At 41.8% G+C, this 16833-nt stretch overlaps 1 protein-coding gene across 5 annotated transcripts in view; it reads left to right on the forward strand.

The window, feature by feature from the left end:
* The window catches only part of LOC111567455 (SPRY domain-containing SOCS box protein 4-like), a 101462-nt gene that overhangs the window by 44166 nt on the left and 40463 nt on the right, over positions 1–16833 (forward strand). For 2 of the 5 annotated variants that reach the window (XM_055014473.1, XM_055014475.1), the window contains 2 exons: positions 4391–4505; positions 14414–15389. In XM_055014473.1, the coding sequence (XP_054870448.1) occupies positions 14657–15389 (733 nt within the window). In that variant the 5' untranslated portion in view covers positions 4391–4505; positions 14414–14656. Of the gene's footprint in view, positions 1–4390; positions 4506–4633; positions 4846–14413; positions 15390–16833 lie in introns of those variants that run through there. The other 3 variants (XM_055014474.1, XM_055014476.1, XM_023268595.3) reach the window with 2 other exon arrangements.

Genomic DNA, 16833 nt, shown 5'->3' on the forward strand with positions numbered 1-16833 from the left:
AGGCCCCCAGCACTAATTCCCTGTGTGTGGGGTGAGGATAGGGCCCCCATTGTCCTGCAGATTAGCTCCCACACACACACACACACACACACACAGACACACACATGTGTCCTCAGACCCCATGGGGTCCCTTAAGTGTGGATGTGCCTTGAGGCAGAAAATCAGGGGGCAATTTACGACAGGGTCCAGTAGAGAAGATGGGGGGGATGTACGACATTCGTCAGTCTGAAGCTTGAATGTCAAACTGTATCTCTGGTTTCTTATTCAGCATCAAAGAAGTGAGACTGAAGCCTTTTATTACTGAGTAGAGTGGCTGTTTACTGGAGTGTACAAACAATATACACAGTGATATGAAAGGATGCAGAAACTGAAACGCATATAATGGTGGGAAAAAAACAAATAAATACAAAGCAGTAAACAGAAAACCTCCTGCCTCCCAGATTCCTCCGTATAGCAGGACATACAGTAACAGAATTTTCACATTTATTTTTGAGGTTTATGACATCTATGGCTAAGTAAATTAAAGAAATCAATATGATATATATAGTAAAAATATATGGAGGATTTTATCTTTTCCACCTAATGTTGTTTCATTAGGTAATAGACATTCTCAGAGGGCGTTTTGCATCAATTTTGGTGATCACTGGCTTGAAGCAAATCCTCCCAAAACTAAAACCCGGAAAAGCCTCAGCAGAATTAAGGGCCTGAATTTGGAGGTTTGTATTTTATATGCAAATTAAAGTGTAAATTAAACAAGATACAGCCGTATACTTTCTAAAGTTCACCCAGTCCTGTCCCATCTTCCAAGCTGATCCTTTACTGTAAATCACCAAGTTGTGTCTCTTGGTTATGTTATAAATCCAGACTTCCACTGTCCTCTTGCAGAATCTAAAAGGAGCAACACTTAATTTGTTTTTGTGGAATAATTGCTGGGTTTCTGCGACAAGCAGGATTAAAATAGGAGTGACAGGATTACAGCAATTAGGCAACCAAGAGTTTCATCTTTTTTTGTGTGCACACAATGGCCTCAAAGCAAAGTAAGGCATTGCTTTTTCAGTAAATTCAAATTGTAGGGAAAACCATCAGTGAAATTTATCCCTCAACCTTAACACCAAAACCTGGCCTCACAGCAAGCATGACTTTTGTGCAAATGGAGGCTCAGATTCTTTGCCAGATTTCTAACCTCAGGTCAAACGTCTCCTTCCTCCCTACCTGTGTATATTACCTTAAACCTACAGTGACTGCTTACATTCAGAACCATTGACCTGAATTGGATGGTGTTGTGAATAATGGCAAGTCAGTTAGGAGTCTGAGGTCTGAGCGAGCACATGTATGAACTCTGTGTGTGTGTGGGGCAAAGGTAAAGCGTCTAACCCATAAGTCTAATTCAGGTGATCCATAGCCGCCAGTGTGTGTTTATACAGATCTGTCCATTTCCTCTTTTCCACCTCACAGTCTGAATGAGGCCAGTTGACTGGCTTTGATGTGGACTGGCTTGTGTGTGTGTTTCTGAGCACTTGTGCTGAATATTTATGAACTGTTTTAGTCAAAATGTTAAAAAAAATGGGTGTGTAAAGGCGTCTAGAAATACAGTATATGATTACTGTTTTCCAGACTTATTATTTTATTTTTACTTTTAGTATCCTGGAGTTTCCAAATGTAGGCCAGCTACACAGACTTATACATATGCTTACATCCTGGCCCTAAGTTGAATGTGAATATCTTAGCCACTTATTAAATGCAAGGCTACAGCCAGCAGCCAATTAGCTTTGCTTCCTTCAAAGACTGGAAACGGCCATCCTGGCTCTGTCACATGACAAAAACTTCCTACCATCACCCCAAAAGCACACTAATTAAGATGGTATACTTTATATAATTAATATATTAATTTAAAAGTCCAAAGTGTAAAAGTGTCAACTTGCTGTTTTTCTGCAGATTCTGTGCCAGACTGTTTTCTTGTCTCTGTCATGACAACTTGCAGACTCTTGAGAATTACTGGACCTGGTGAAGAAATGGTCCAAACGATCATTTTAATGTTTTTTTCTGAAAACAGATTAAATCTAGCTGATAGGTAGTCTGAAATCTAAGCTAACCTCGGCTGACCTGACTGTGTAATTCACATTTAACTTCAAAAAGGAAAGCAAAAACTATATTCCCCAAACGCTGAGCTATTCCTTTAAGTATGTGCATGTGGTGGATGGACAACCATGCATCCTAAAATTGCACCAGCTCCTAATTCAATGTATCCTCGCTGTTAAGTGTAGACGTCTGAGAACAAAAGTTGGAGAAATCCTGATTTACTGTCCCACAGTGCTCTCTCACTGCACGTTTGAATGTCTGAGCCGCCGTGTGATGTAACGACGTGGTAATGATATAATGGGAGATGTGGTGTTGTTGAGAATTCAGTTCCCTGGTGGTCACAGCAGTCCTGGGAAAAAGGAAGTTCATAGAGGAAGTGAGCCGGCTGGGCCTCAATCCTGCACGACTGTAGATACTCTACACTCTAAAATAAATAATGTTTAGGCTTCACATGCAAAAAAAAGAAAAAAATTACCAAAGAATTTCAATCAGTCTTTTTAAGTTGTATCAACTTCTAATAAAATTGTGTTCAAACAACATGCCACAAGTTGGACTCATTTCCCTCTCGTATTAATGATATTTTTAATTACCATTTACTTAATGACTAGGAGCATAAACACAAGTTTTTCAGTTGATTACTCATAAAACAAAATCATTTTTTCATATTATTTAAAAGGAATTTTTAGCGTTATGTACTATCTACTTACCCAAAGTATGAACAGAAGTTTTTAAGGCAAATCTTGACAAAAATTAAGTTAATCACACTCTAAAAAGTTATTTAAGGGACCTATTGTCACACTTCATTACATTTTTTGGTTACAAGATAAAAAATGTAACTTACCGATTCTCATAAACTTTGTAAGTTGACATAATAATGTTGGTAATTGCATCAATATTAATACTGTGTGTAATTTAAACTCAAATTTCTGTGTACATGTCAACAACTTGTGTTCATAATGATGGTAATTAAGCACGTAACACATAAAAATACCTTTAAATAATGTTGAAATGCTACATCAACCTAAAAACATAATTTGGAATAACTTTGATCGTAAAGGAATAGCTAAATCTGATTACTCTGTATATTTTATTGGTTGAACTTAATTCCATTAGAAGTTGTCATAGCTCAAAAAGATCGATGCAAATTGTTTTTGTTGAGTCCTGATCTCAAGGTGAGGTAGTCATCAAGCTAATTTCCATCTGCTATCTGAGCTCGAGCTTAGTTTTAAATCAGTTGAATTTAAATTACACACAATATTAAGTTAATGCCATTACCAGCATTATTATGTCAACCTAATCCATCAAAAATATTGTTCGCAGCTTAAACGTTTATCTAACGCAGTAAATGACAAGTTTTATCTTGCCACCATCTATTTAATGTAGAGGCTGGAATAGATAGATAGATGATAGATAGATACTTTATTAATCCCACAAAATGCCACACAGAGATGAAAAGTTCCAGCAGTGAAAGAGACAGTGTGTGAGGAGTCCACGTATGAGTGATTTCTTGTGGGACGTGCATTTGCTCTTCTCAACGCCGTCCTCACTTCCCTGACTCTGTGAATGACTGATGTAGCTGCGGGAAAAGGCTGATAAATCAACTTAGTCATCGTATCACCTCAGAGCCAAGTTATGCAGTAATGTGCAGTTGCGGGCAGATGTACAAGACGACAACAGGAAGGAACAGACAGCACAGGGAGCAGTGGAGCAGAACAAAAGGGAGCAGGCCATCACCCAGACAGAACTCAATAGAATGTGTTGCTTGAAGTTGTGTAAAAGTAGATGATAGAGCACTTTGTACTCTGCCGGAATGATCTGTGACAAAAAAAAAATTCTTTCAAAATGTTCTCTATTTAAATTTGTCACTACAGCTACAATCTGAATGTTGCTCTTAGGTGGTGTCTGTGTATTCATTTATTACCTGTGCCTTTACTCGTGATGCACATGGGACGTGACCGGCCTTTCTCACCTTGATCCCCAAAGTGTGCACATGCGCCACTCGTGCGGTGTGTTTGTGGCACGTGTGGGGATGTGTGTGCGCGCGGACATGTGTGTTGGTGTGCGCCTGCAGTGGACGGGGGAGGGCTGGGGCGGTTTGGTTGGTTGGCTCTGTGTGAGCTCTTTGTAAGAAGGGGGGAGTCGCAGAGGGGAGGGAGGGAGGTGAACCGGGTGTTCCTCTCAGCTGCCTGCTGGTCTGGTTGCTGTTGGTAACTTTGCTTGATGAGATCAGAGGGGATCGGCTTTCAGGCCTTCAATGTCTCTCTCTCTCTCTCTCTCTCCCCCTCTCTCTCTCTCTCTCTTTCTCTGAAAGACTGAAGTGGAACTGAAACTGGAGTGGGCTGAAAGTCTGTCCGGAGCTGCGACTTGTCAGCGGAGAACGTCGTGACGGTGCTGCCTTGGAAACACTCGCCGGAGTTGGCGCACAAGTGAGTAGGGGAAGGTAGGAGGGGTGAGCAAGAAGTGATAGCTTCAGGACAGATAAGCTCCAGGGAGGGAAAAGAGGGAGGGAACAAGGGAGGGAGGAGGAAGGAGAGAGAGAGAGAGAGAGAGAGAGAGAGAGGCGGGCAGCTCTCTGAGGAAAGAGGGAGTCTCTCTCTTTCTGTTTCAGTCAGACTTGCCGGCTGCTGGTCTCATCTTCCTCCTGTCTGCTCGGGTTTTCTCGCTGCTGGCGACCAGCTGGAGGAGTTAAGCTGTGTTTCGGCCGTCGCTTGGATTTGAACATGGACTCGGGCTGAACGCGGCGTGAACAGTCTCTGGAGATTCACTGTAAGCAGCTTGATTTGTTCTGTTGTCTACAAGGTGTAGTGTGCCATCACTGAAACATCTCACGGAAAGAGATTGTTGCTATTTCAGGAGTGTGTGTGTGCACTTTGTGGAGGAAACAGACCTCTGTGGCAGTTTATAGTGGTGAACAATCCACGCCTGAGGGTTAAAAGTAGGTGTAAGTCTGATTCCTTTTTCATTATATTTACTTTAGAACAGATGAGCCCACGCACTGCTGCTGCTGTTAACCTTTTGACGACACACTCTTTGTGTTTTCTTCTTCTGTGGATGCTGCCATGCACTGAGCCTCCCCTCCTTCTCTCCCCCTTCTTGCTCATCTTATGTCGCCTTTAATTCTCTTAATGGTCTCGAGGCCTCAGCTGGGATACCCATGTGTGTGTGTGTGTGTGTGTGTGTGTGTGTGTGTGTGTGTGTGTGTGTGTTTCTGTGTGTGTGTGTGTCTGCTTTTGTTTGGGAGAGACAGATTTGAGAGTTGTAGGATAAGCTACCCCAGGATTTCTCCCGCTCACACACAATAATAGGATAGATCCCGCTCTCTATTTTTAAACACACTGTTTGTCTATATGTTACCTCTAATCTGACTGCTTGCTCCACGCCGCCTGCAGTAGCTCTTTCTCACAGTGTGGTGTTTAGTCTGTGGATTTGGGGTAGGAGGGTGTATTTGTGTGGTCCATCCTGGGATAGAGAGATAGCAGCTCTCCTTTCTGACTTTATCCTTTTGTTTTGTCAGCTGCTGACCTCTGTTTCTCTCGCTCTCTCCCTCCATCACTTTCATTGTTTGTGTTCCCTTTCGCTCTCTTTATTTCACACAGATCCATAAAGCCATCCTCTGTCACAGCCTGTCTGCTTAGTCCCCCTATTTACTTCTTTTTTTTAGGCAACATATTTAAATTTCTTTTCCCTCTGTCCCTTCATTATCTGCCTTTTCTGGGTGCAATTTGAGAACAACAGGGAGGCTTTCTCAGTGTCATTCTGGTGGTGTGTGCTCTAGTGTGTGTGCAGGCTTGTATGGGTGCACTTTCCCCTGTCAAATGTCCTGGTGTCGCACCCTGCTTTCCACTTTGCACAAAAAAATTGTGGTCAGCACCGCAGGGACAGAGAGAGAGAGAAATACCTCAATCGTAAAACGTGCATCATAATGTCACAGAGTTATTAGTATTCTTTGAAGATTAGCTTAATTAAACTCTAATTACTTGCTTCTTTCTTGGATGAGATGGACAAGTAGATTTCCTGGTCTGAAACTTTTGTCCAGACCGAAATATAACGTTGCACACACAGGTTTTGCTTCCTACCTCTTTGATCATATCAGAATGGAAGAGCAGCTCATCATTGCCGTCTCCACAAAGCATTGATCTTGATAAACTCTATTTGATAAACTGTATCATGTGTGAACTAAAAGAAATTAAGCGTGGGTGAATTGTCACTCTTGAAGTGTAGATTAGCCAGTTTCACTGACATGATGGATGGGAAATACAACAGGGTTACCTAGGCAACCACGGCCTTGACTATCCACTAGTGATCAACTGTCAGTGAGAAAAGCGAATGACGACGAACAAGTAGTTTTATATGTGAATGGAGTTTATCACAATAATTACTGGATGGATTGGCCACCATCATCATGTCACTGTTTTATTCATGACAAAACACCGGGAAAACTCATGCATTTCCCATCATCTTCAGCTGTACTTTTTGATTAGCGCTAATTTGCAAATGTTAACAGCACACTTAGCTAAGATGGCCAACATGGTAGCATCACCTGTTAAACACTGGCATGTTAGTGAGTATGTTGGCATGATATTAGCATTTAGCCTAAATGAAGAGCAGTTGGTACAGCTATAGTTTTTTTCTCTTTACCCTCTGAAATGGCAATTTCGGGCCATTTTTACCCCTGTCACATTTTTACTCACTGTGGGCTTATTTTTCAGTGAAATATGAAGTCCTGCACCTCTGTAGAAACAGCACTTAGAAGGTTTGAAGTAGAGAGAACTCAGAAATGTAATTTGAATATGACAAAGTTATAATGCCATAAATCCTAAAATAAAAGAAAAAAAACATTGATTCGATTATTTGTTTTATAACAATTGAAAAGATCTTGAATCAACATTGTGCCCAGAGGTGCTTACAATACTGACAAAAGCAGCGACTCCACATGCTGTGAATATTCTACTACTCACCTTTTTTAATTTGTTTCCACAACAATCTTCTATCTGCTCTGTTTAACCACAGCTTGCAGTTCATCCCAGCTCAACTTGGTTGTGGCTTAGTCATGAATGACTAGCTAGTCACACTGTGGAGATCCCAGTTTTTTGTTTATTACATAACCTATTTTGAGCACTTTATTTTTGGCAAACTTTAAGATGAGACCTATAGAATGTTGTTATTTTAAGAAAATTTCATGATTTTAAGCTTGGATTTGGTTAAGTTTTCCAACAGAATGGCACATCACTGTTGAAAGCTGGAAATCCAACCATTCTCCCAGTTTTTACAGATTCTTGGTCTCATAAATGGTGTATTTTTGTGTCAGTTTTTAAAATACAACATGCCTTTCAAACCCGCCTGTGTGTTTTGAGATGCAGAGGGTTAAAAATGGTTACTCAGTCATTAGAATTGTTGTTAATTGATGTTCTGTGGATTAACCGATTAATACACCGACTCATCCTTTAAGCTCTACATAGAACTCTTAGCTCTTCATTGTCTCCAAGATGTATTAAACGATCCAGCGAGTCCAGTGACAATCTGTGGCCCAATGCTGTTGTTGACGTCATTCTGCGTAAGAGTTTTAAAAAAATTCTGGGGTTGTGTTAGACTCGTGTGGGTGTGACACGTTTCATCACACTTGTGCAAGTGGTTTGGAGGTTTGATGAGTTAGGCAGCAGCAGTGCATCATATTCAGGCAGACTTTGATTCAGTTTCATTACTGCTGGGGCTGTGAATCTGCCACCTGGATATACTGCAACCCCAGACAGGTTTATGGATGGCACCGCCAAGGCCTCCTGTGTGTATGTGCATACCCATACATGTGTGAGAGAGAGATGAACAGGCTTTGCATTGCTGTCTGTACAGCGGTGCTCAATCACTGTAGCACTAATGGTCTTCCTTTAGGGCACCGTGGATTTGAAGGTGTCACGACGGGCATGAAAGAAGTCTAAGAACTTAGTAGCAGATAGTGTGTGTGTGTTTTCATATATCTTCTGTAATTCTGTCTTTCTAAATAGACGTTTTTATTTTTTTAGGCAACAATCCAGTTTCAGTTCCTAGATGACAGAGATTCAGTTCTGTATTTAAGAAAGAGCCTGGGAGTTTTAGGACGGAATTTTTCATTTCAAGAGAAGAGCAGATTAATGCAAACAGAGGAGGAAGATGTGGGAGAGGGAACATGATTCATTAGGGAGACGATGACTGGAGTTACTTTGTAAAGAGTTCAGACTGTGATGGAGGAGAGACGGGGAGGGGACCGTGCTCCGGGAATACAGAAAAAGCAATGTATCAGGGAAAACCATCAAAGGCAGCCATCAGCTTCCACAGTACATGCATAATTTCATCTGTGCGTACGGGGCTTTGTGACTGTCAGTGAGCATGTGTACGAGGATGCAGCTACATGTGAATTTGCTGGTGTCCGGGGTTTCGCACACCGTGCTTTTCCTCCATGCTGAGCTTGCATTGATTGCCGCATGGTAGACGCTGAGGCATTCGGTGGCAGGCCGGAGATAAGTTGTACCAATTGATAGGGTGTCAGCTCTGCAGAGTACTCTCCATGGATTTAGTGGTTACTGTAAGGCAAGGAGACAGGAGCAGTGACGAATGGATGAGGGAATAGGAAAACGAGCTGAGAAAAAGCTGGCGAAAACAGTGACAAAAACGAAAAAGTCAAACCTTTAAAGAGACTGTGATAAAAGAGCGGTGATGTCTGCTTCTGCAACTGCCTAATAAGTGCAGAGATCTCTTCATGAGTGCACCACTTCTTATCATCAGCTGTAAGATAAGTTTACAGCCCCAGTGTAGGGTCTCTGTCTGTATTTTGACATCCTGCAAGGAGCCAGACGTTACAGTTTATGTCTCGCTCCGGCATCTTCAGCTACCCAGGGATTCCCTCAGTAGGAATGAATGTCAGCAATGTAGAGAGGATGGTAGTTTGTTTAATCTAGTGGGTACAGCTGTTGCTATGAGGAGATTCTGGATGATATAAATGTGTGTTTGCTAGTGTGTGTTTAGGGTTGCATGTGAGCACTGTTTTTGTACACCGCAGTGCCCAGATGTCCTCCCTTCTCAGTGGAAAGTGGAACAAGTGACCACTTTGTGATTCATTTTTTAGACGTCATGAGAATGAGGCAAAGTTACTGTAATTTAACATGACAATGAAGGTTCAAATGAGGTCGTGGCAGTTTAAAATTACTTATGTAATGGTGGTACAAAGTGAACTGTCTGGTGTTTAGGCTCATGAATTAAAGCCTTTGAGTTAAAAGGCAAAACAAGAACACAAGTCTGAGCAGAACTACAATGCCGCTGTTATAATGGAACACATGGAACTGTTTTGGCCTTTAGCTGCTCTCCAGCTTCACAGTATTTTCAGATAAATAGAGTTCTGCTGCTGATGAGTTCCAGGCTTCACCAGCATATCAGTGAGTGAGCAATATTTAAATTAACACACAAATTACTCTACTCTTAAATCAGGATTTACAGCTACAATAATTTGAGTTCACCAACCCTTGACAGGTAGAGTCAAAAGTTTAATTGTGAACACTGATGGCATATTTAAATGCTGACTCATAAGTTTCACTGAAATGGAGTTTGGCTTTGTTGCCTGTCAGCCAATAGTTTGAAGCGAATGGAAGTATCTGAGAGGAAGTTATTGACATTTCTTTCTTTCTTTCTTTCTTCATGCTATCTGTACAGTAGCCTCTAAAACTCGCCAATTAACATTTTATCTGAGCTAATAACCAGCTGAGGACTGGAGACTTACACTGAATCGACAGATGTGAGCAGTATCAAGGTTTTCATTTAATTCTTGGCAAGAACAGACATATTTCCCAAAATGTCCAACATTCAACTGCATGTGACTTGGTTAATGAAGTCCACTGTGTCCATTAGTGGTGCAAGACAACAGCTGTTTCTGTTGCTGTCACTGCCTGCAAGTGGCTGGGATATCGCTTCGGACAAGCTGATCTCGGATGAAAGGCGTGCACACACACATGCACGCTCTTAGGCTACAAACTCATGAATGAGCAGAGAAACAGGACTGACTGTCAGGCTATTAGTCTTCATCCTCTGAGGCTTCGTGGGTCACTGTTTGTCCTCGATTGACCTTCTGAGACACATAAGCAACTGCACATGTGCAGTAAATACTACAGTATCCACCACTGCCTGGAAAACTGGGCTTCTGCTAAACAGAGGTTCATATTGACATACACTGCTTTGGATTCTATGGAGAGTCTGACATGATTTCTGTGGAAAAGCCCAAAGAAAATTTCTGCTCTGTTGTCAGAGGGTGGTGCAGTTTGAGTGAGTGGTTCCTCAGCAGCTTCCTGTCCTCCCTGTGTGTGAGCTGCTGTGTTTGTGTGTGACTTCAAAGCTTGCGTTCCCAGTCAGAGCTTTCTGGGCAGTTTTAAACAAAACGCAGCGTGAGAGACAGACAGACACACACACTGGGTCTTCCTCTCGTGCAATGCTACACACTTCCAGACGCACACACCTCCCTCACAAGCTTTCTGGTGACCAGAGCTTGTTAGTAGTACAGCAGGAGAAGCCAGATGAAGCCAGCCCACACAGCAGGTGCACACCGTGTCTGTCTGCCTTATCTCACACTTTTTCATTTTTTGACAAAGCTTTTAGTGTAGTTTCAGCCTGTAACTTATCAGTTTCTTTTTGTCTTACATTCACAAACTTTCTTGCTGAACATGCCTCAATCCAACACATTTCTTTATATTTCTTTCTTCCAGTTCTCTATCTTCAACCCTTCTATCCCACTATTTTCGATTTATAGTTTAAGTAATTTGAAATCCTAAAAATAATTCCTCCATGTTTCACATAATGCAGAGACTGTTGATTGGACAAATATTTATCATTGCTTTGGGCAAAAAGTGACTTTTACTATTTTCTGGCATTTTAGAGATCAAATAATTTTTTCTCTGAAACCCAAAACCTACTAGTGGTTTTGAAGGAAAAAAAGAAACACCAAAATGACATCATTTATCAACACAAGAAACTGGAAAAATTGTTGGTTTTTCAGCTTTCTGATGGCGCTTGATCTAATCATGTGTGAATTTCAATTTTATCTGGAAAAACAACCAAATATAAGCTTCAAAGCTGGATATTTAATCAAAATCATTCTACATGTCACATTTAACAAACATACCCAAATGAAGCTGATGGCAGTAGAAAGAATCTGCAAAAAACAAAAAATTCAACACTCCTCTGTAGAGCCTGGTAGCCATTAGTGACTCAGCTGTGACCTACAGTCACTTGTTCAAAATTCAAGGACTTCTGTTGAACTGCAAATAGGAGACAAATATTGAAGTATATAATATGTACAAACATTTTTTCCAACGTTTGGAACAACTGTGAGCACTTCTATTTCTTTTCATATGATCTATGGCATTATAACTTTGTTATACTACACAAAAGACATTTTTAAGTTCTATCTACATCTAGCCATGGTTGTGCTGTTTCCATAGAGGTGGACGACTTCATATCACAGTCAGAAATGAGCCCAAAATGAGTCAAAATGTGACAGGAGCAAAAAGGAAAGTGCTCGGGGTTCAGAAGTTTTCACCATTAGTCATAAAAATACTGACAGATTAATAATTCATGAAAATAATTGTTTCTTGCAGCCCTAAATCATACCATCACCTGCACTTTGTATCGATTTGTGCGAGCCATAGTGTGTGTGTCTTTGTGTGTGTGTGTGTGTGTGTGTGTGGCAGTGTGAGAGCTGCTGTCCACTCCATACCTGTCTAACCCAGCTGAAAGTACAGATAAAGGCAGGAGGGGATGAGTGCAGTCTAGTTGCAGAAGAAGAGCAAGATGGAGGGAGGGATGGAAAGTAAACAACAGATGGCAGAAGCATGTTGCCTCTATTCGCAGCAGCAGACGTTGCGCCAGCCCACCACCAGCCTCTTGCGAGGTTACTACGCAACGGTGACCGTGACGACACGTGGTCATAGGTCAAGTGCCTCCTTGATGACAGCCTATAATGCCAGATTGTCATCCACATGCTGTGCCAGACTGGGCCAAGCTGAGACGCACATACAAACGTGCTGAGAGTCTGTACAGTGTTAAATAGTGTTTTCTTTGGCTGAAGTTTGGCAGGGATGACTCTGGAACCTTCCAGGCGGCGTCCAGCCTTAACCCACCTGCCAGCCGTGATGACACACACTGAGGCAGCTGTCTGTGGTGTATGCTTGTGTGTGTGTGTGTGTGTGTGTGTGTGTGTGTGTAGGCGTGTGTGTGTGTGTGTGTGCCCGAGCACTGAACCCTCTCATGCTGAGGAGTGAACTGAGCAGTGGCACACATTTGTTGGCATCGCTGCCAGCTGCCGTGACTTTACTCGCAGTGAGAAAAACGAGAGGGAGAGAAAATGTAGGGAAAATGAATGTGGTCCAAATGAGACACTTGTATTTGCATGGCGCTGATGTTTCTGAGGACTAGTTTGAGTTTTAGGCCTTGGGAGTCAGGACATTTTAAGGTCCTTGCCTTTCTGGTTCATTTTCAAAGGGCTGTAAGAGTGTTAAGGCTTGGTATTTGGGCTTAGGTTTGAATTAGATGTAAGGGTCAAGGGATTGAATCATGTCAATAAATACCCTCACAGAGATAACCGGAGTGTGTGTGTGTGTATATATATATAAAAGGCCATAGAAATTTCACAGAATATTACACCGTGACCTCAGCCTGCAGTCATGTGGTGGCTAAGGTGGTTCAGTGGGAGTATTTGTGCTTGTGTCATCAGTCTTTAAGGAGAACGACAGTGTACATATTTTTGAAGTTAAATTTAATGCGTATTGCATTTTAGAGAAATACAAACAATGATTTTTGCAATGCTGCACTTGATGAAGTATTTCTAGGTCATCATTATTGGCTTTACAGGCTTGAAGAACTGGTTCATGTACAGATTGAGACGATAAACTGAATGGAGACGCATCAATGAAGTATAAATAATAATACTGTTTTGTCAGCAATAGAATCAGGCTTGACTTTCCGTAGCTACCGTTTATGCTTTGAATATATCTCTGCGGTGTTGACACACAAAAAAAGCATCTGCTGGTGTGAGACACACTTACCAGAAATGTACACATAAAAAATGAGTGCTTTGTGGCTTATGACGTGTTGAAGTAAACACAAGCACCCAGACATGTAGAGAGTTGTGTCATCAACTTCCCCGTCTGCCGCGAGGTGCGACTGAGTCTTTTCCTGTGAATAGGAAGTGCCAGCTGCTGTTCCTGGAAGAGATCTTCTACGTCAGTTCCACTGTACAGAACTGTCTGCGTGAGATCATCTTTGTTGTAGCTTTATGTGTCCAAATGAGGTGTTCAAGATACATTATTGTGAGCTAAAGCAATAAGACTAGATGTGCAAATTAAACTTTTTTTAAAAAACTTAAAAACAGCTAAACCACACTCATATGTTTGTATATTCTTGTAAGTTTTTGTAATTTTCTCTCAACATTTGAAAAATAAACTAGAATATCAAAAGAACATTTTTTATTAACCACCTGTAAAGCAACATAAATAGAACACAAATACGCAAGTTCTTTGGAACAGTGTCGCCAAATAGGCCAAAAATGAAACTGACTAAAAACTAAACTTAAACTGTAACACCCACACTGGAAACTTAGACATTATACTGAAAATTACATTGAAATGGGAACTGCACTCTAAAACTATAACCACAATATTAGATATGGTTATTACTCAGTAGGGTTTGTGTTTGCAATGTACAGGAACATTTATGTGAATGACAGAACACAAGCCGCCTGCTACTATATCATCTCTTTACACAGTATAAGGACTAACGTAAGTCAAAGCTGACTTTTTCAACTCTGTTACACAAAGGATCAGAGATAAATTATTACCTGGTCTTGTGGTTTCTTTTCTGTTGATATATTTGCAGACTCAGGCGATACTCATTAAAATTATACTACCTAAGTGAGAAAGTGCCAGGTTGCACAACTGGGGAATGTTTGGAGGGTTACATGCATGCATTGCTGCTGGCACATGAATTGGTTGGGAGGATGCAGGATGAGTCAGAGGAAATGTTATGTGTATTTGTGCCAGTGTGTGTGTGTGTATTTGCTTGTTCATCCTGTTCATTGTTTATTCCCATGAAAACAAAGCCACACAAAATCTGTGAAAGACGGAGCGTTGCCAACACTTGCCATCCGCATTTCTCTTTCAGTTACTCTTTTTTTTTTATTCTTTGTCTCTCATCTCTGTTTGTTTCTCTTGTACTTTCTATGTGTAACTGAGGTTTAAGGAAAACTGGTTGTGAATTACGGTTAAAGGGATTAATACCAAATTTTTTAATCTCTTCTTTCTTGCTCTTGTTTTTGTCTCAACAGGACTGACATCAGCTCTGTTTTTATGGAGACATTTGTGGCATGAAACCAGATCACATACATCTGTCATTCATCACCTCCTCCTCCTTCATCTCCCTCCATCACTCTCCAGTTAGGAACTCTCACCCCGTCTGTGCTGCATTGATGAGGTAACGTCGAGCTCCGCTCCACGCAGCACCCACCTGCACAAACGCCACCTTCCCCCATTTCCTTCCCCTTCCTTCTGTCAACCCCTCCACCGTAGCCATGGGCCAGAAGATCTCTGGCGGCATTAAATCAGTCGATGGTCGTGGGGAAACTGGTGGCTCACCATCCTATCGACCTACAGCTCATCGCCGGCAGCATCCGGAGCTGAGGGGTCCAGATTTCTCCAAACCTCCCAGACTGGATCTCCTACTAGACATGCCATGTGCTGGACTGGAGACCCAGCTACGGCATGCGTGGAATGCAGATGACCGCTCGCTCAACATCTTTATCAAAGAGGACGATAAGTTGACGTTTCACCGCCACCCGGTCGCTCAGAGCACAGATTGCATCCGGGGGCGGGTCGGATACACTCGGGGTCTCCATGTGTGGAAGATCCACTGGCCTGCAAGGCAGCGAGGCACCCACGCTGTGGTTGGGGTGGCCACGTCTGACGCTCCTTTACATTCTGTTGGGTACACAGCCTTAGTGGGATCGGACTGTGAGTCCTGGGGCTGGGATCTGGGAAGAAATAGGCTCTACCATGACAGTAAGAACCGGGCCCACAGCTCGCTGCCTTCTTACCCCTGTTTCCTTGAGCCGGAGGAGTCGTTCACCTTGCCGGACTCTCTGCTAGTGATACTGGACATGGACGAGGGGACACTAAGCTTTATGGTGGATGGACAGTATCTAGGAGTGGCATTTAGAGGGCTAAAAGGAAAGAAGCTCTATCCCATCGTCAGCGCTGTGTGGGGACATTGTGAGATATCCATGAGGTACATCAACGGCTTGGATCGTAAGTATCACATTTTGGTATTGATATTTCACAGTCTTGGTTGTGTGTTGTTTATTCACTTTAAGGTAAAGAAGAGTCAAAACTTTCTTATTTTGATAAAAAAAATCTGTGTATCAGATTTTTTCCAAGTGTGTATCAGAACCTACGTTGGCTGTACTACATTCTAAAGGCCTTTTCCAGAGTCAGAGTTTGGTTTGTCCATTCTGTGTAGCTATAGAAACACGATGGCACTACATGGTGGACTCTTTGGAAAAGAACCTGCTCAATGTGTAGATATGAAGGGCTCACTTGTGGTTTCTGTTGATTATTCACTAATAACATTTTAAATATGAATACCATATTTCACTTCTGCTAATAGATTTCCCTTTAATACAAGAATAGGAACTAACATGCCTAATCTGGTTGTGACACTCGGCTTCACTTGTAGTAAGACTTTCAATGTGTTGTGTAACTCTGTAAATTCAGAGATTGTACATCTGACACACTTTCTTTGGAAGCAAATGGGGTGAAAGTTTGTGTACGGCAGCAAGACAGAAAACCAACACTGATTATTGTGTACACTAGTGTGGAAAGCACCACAGTCAGTATAGGAAAGGTTGAGGTGGTAAACAAAGGTTTAGCTGATCATTTCATAATGGGTTTTTTTTTAATAGAAATTGACTCTATATCAAAGCTGTCTTTGAAGCCAGACAGGGCAGTGAATTTGAGTCTTTTGTTTGGCTCAGTTGTTGACAGAAATAGAAGCTGTATTCTCCTAAATAGTTAAAGAATGATAATGGACATTTGCAGACCGTTATAAAAGGAGAAGATCTTGTCTTATGGCTGACCTCTGATTTCGATTAAGTACTTTATAGCGTCTCATAAACTGAGTTACTAAATGTGAAATTCCTTCTTTTTTTATTCCTCTATTCTGTGTTGGAGCTTTGCCTAGACTCCTTCCTCTGAATATTACTGAGAAGCTGTTCGGCTTTGCTGCCTGAGAACATGCTCTAAGGTTACTTTCTCACATGCTGTCTTCCTGCAGGTATTGAAGCCACTGTATTAAAGCTGCTTCCCTGCTGTAGAGCGCTTTGATCTGCACCAAATAGCTCCTGATTGTTGCAACCCTTCATCTTGCTGACGAACTGTATCATGAGTTTTTTGCGTTTGTGTAAAATTTCTGTGCATTTTTTGTGGCAAAGCAAGGAAAGAATTGTGAAAGCTTTCCAGAGAAATCAATTCAGAATGCTTTTCTACATGTTCTGGTTTTGTTATGTGAATAAGGCATGTTTTTGCTCTCCGGAGACTCCTGCTGTGTGTCTGCATGTGTGTGTTATGAGAGAGGAGAGAGTTCTTCCTCCCACTGCAGTCTAAACAGTGACGCTTTGAACAGCTTGTTAAAAGCTCGCTTAGACACACATCACGGACACTTACACAGATGGACACACACCTGCCAGGAAGGGAA

Source organism: Amphiprion ocellaris, chromosome 10 (genome assembly GCF_022539595.1).
Source record: "Amphiprion ocellaris isolate individual 3 ecotype Okinawa chromosome 10, ASM2253959v1, whole genome shotgun sequence".
NCBI classification, from domain to species: Eukaryota; Metazoa; Chordata; class Actinopteri; family Pomacentridae; genus Amphiprion; species Amphiprion ocellaris.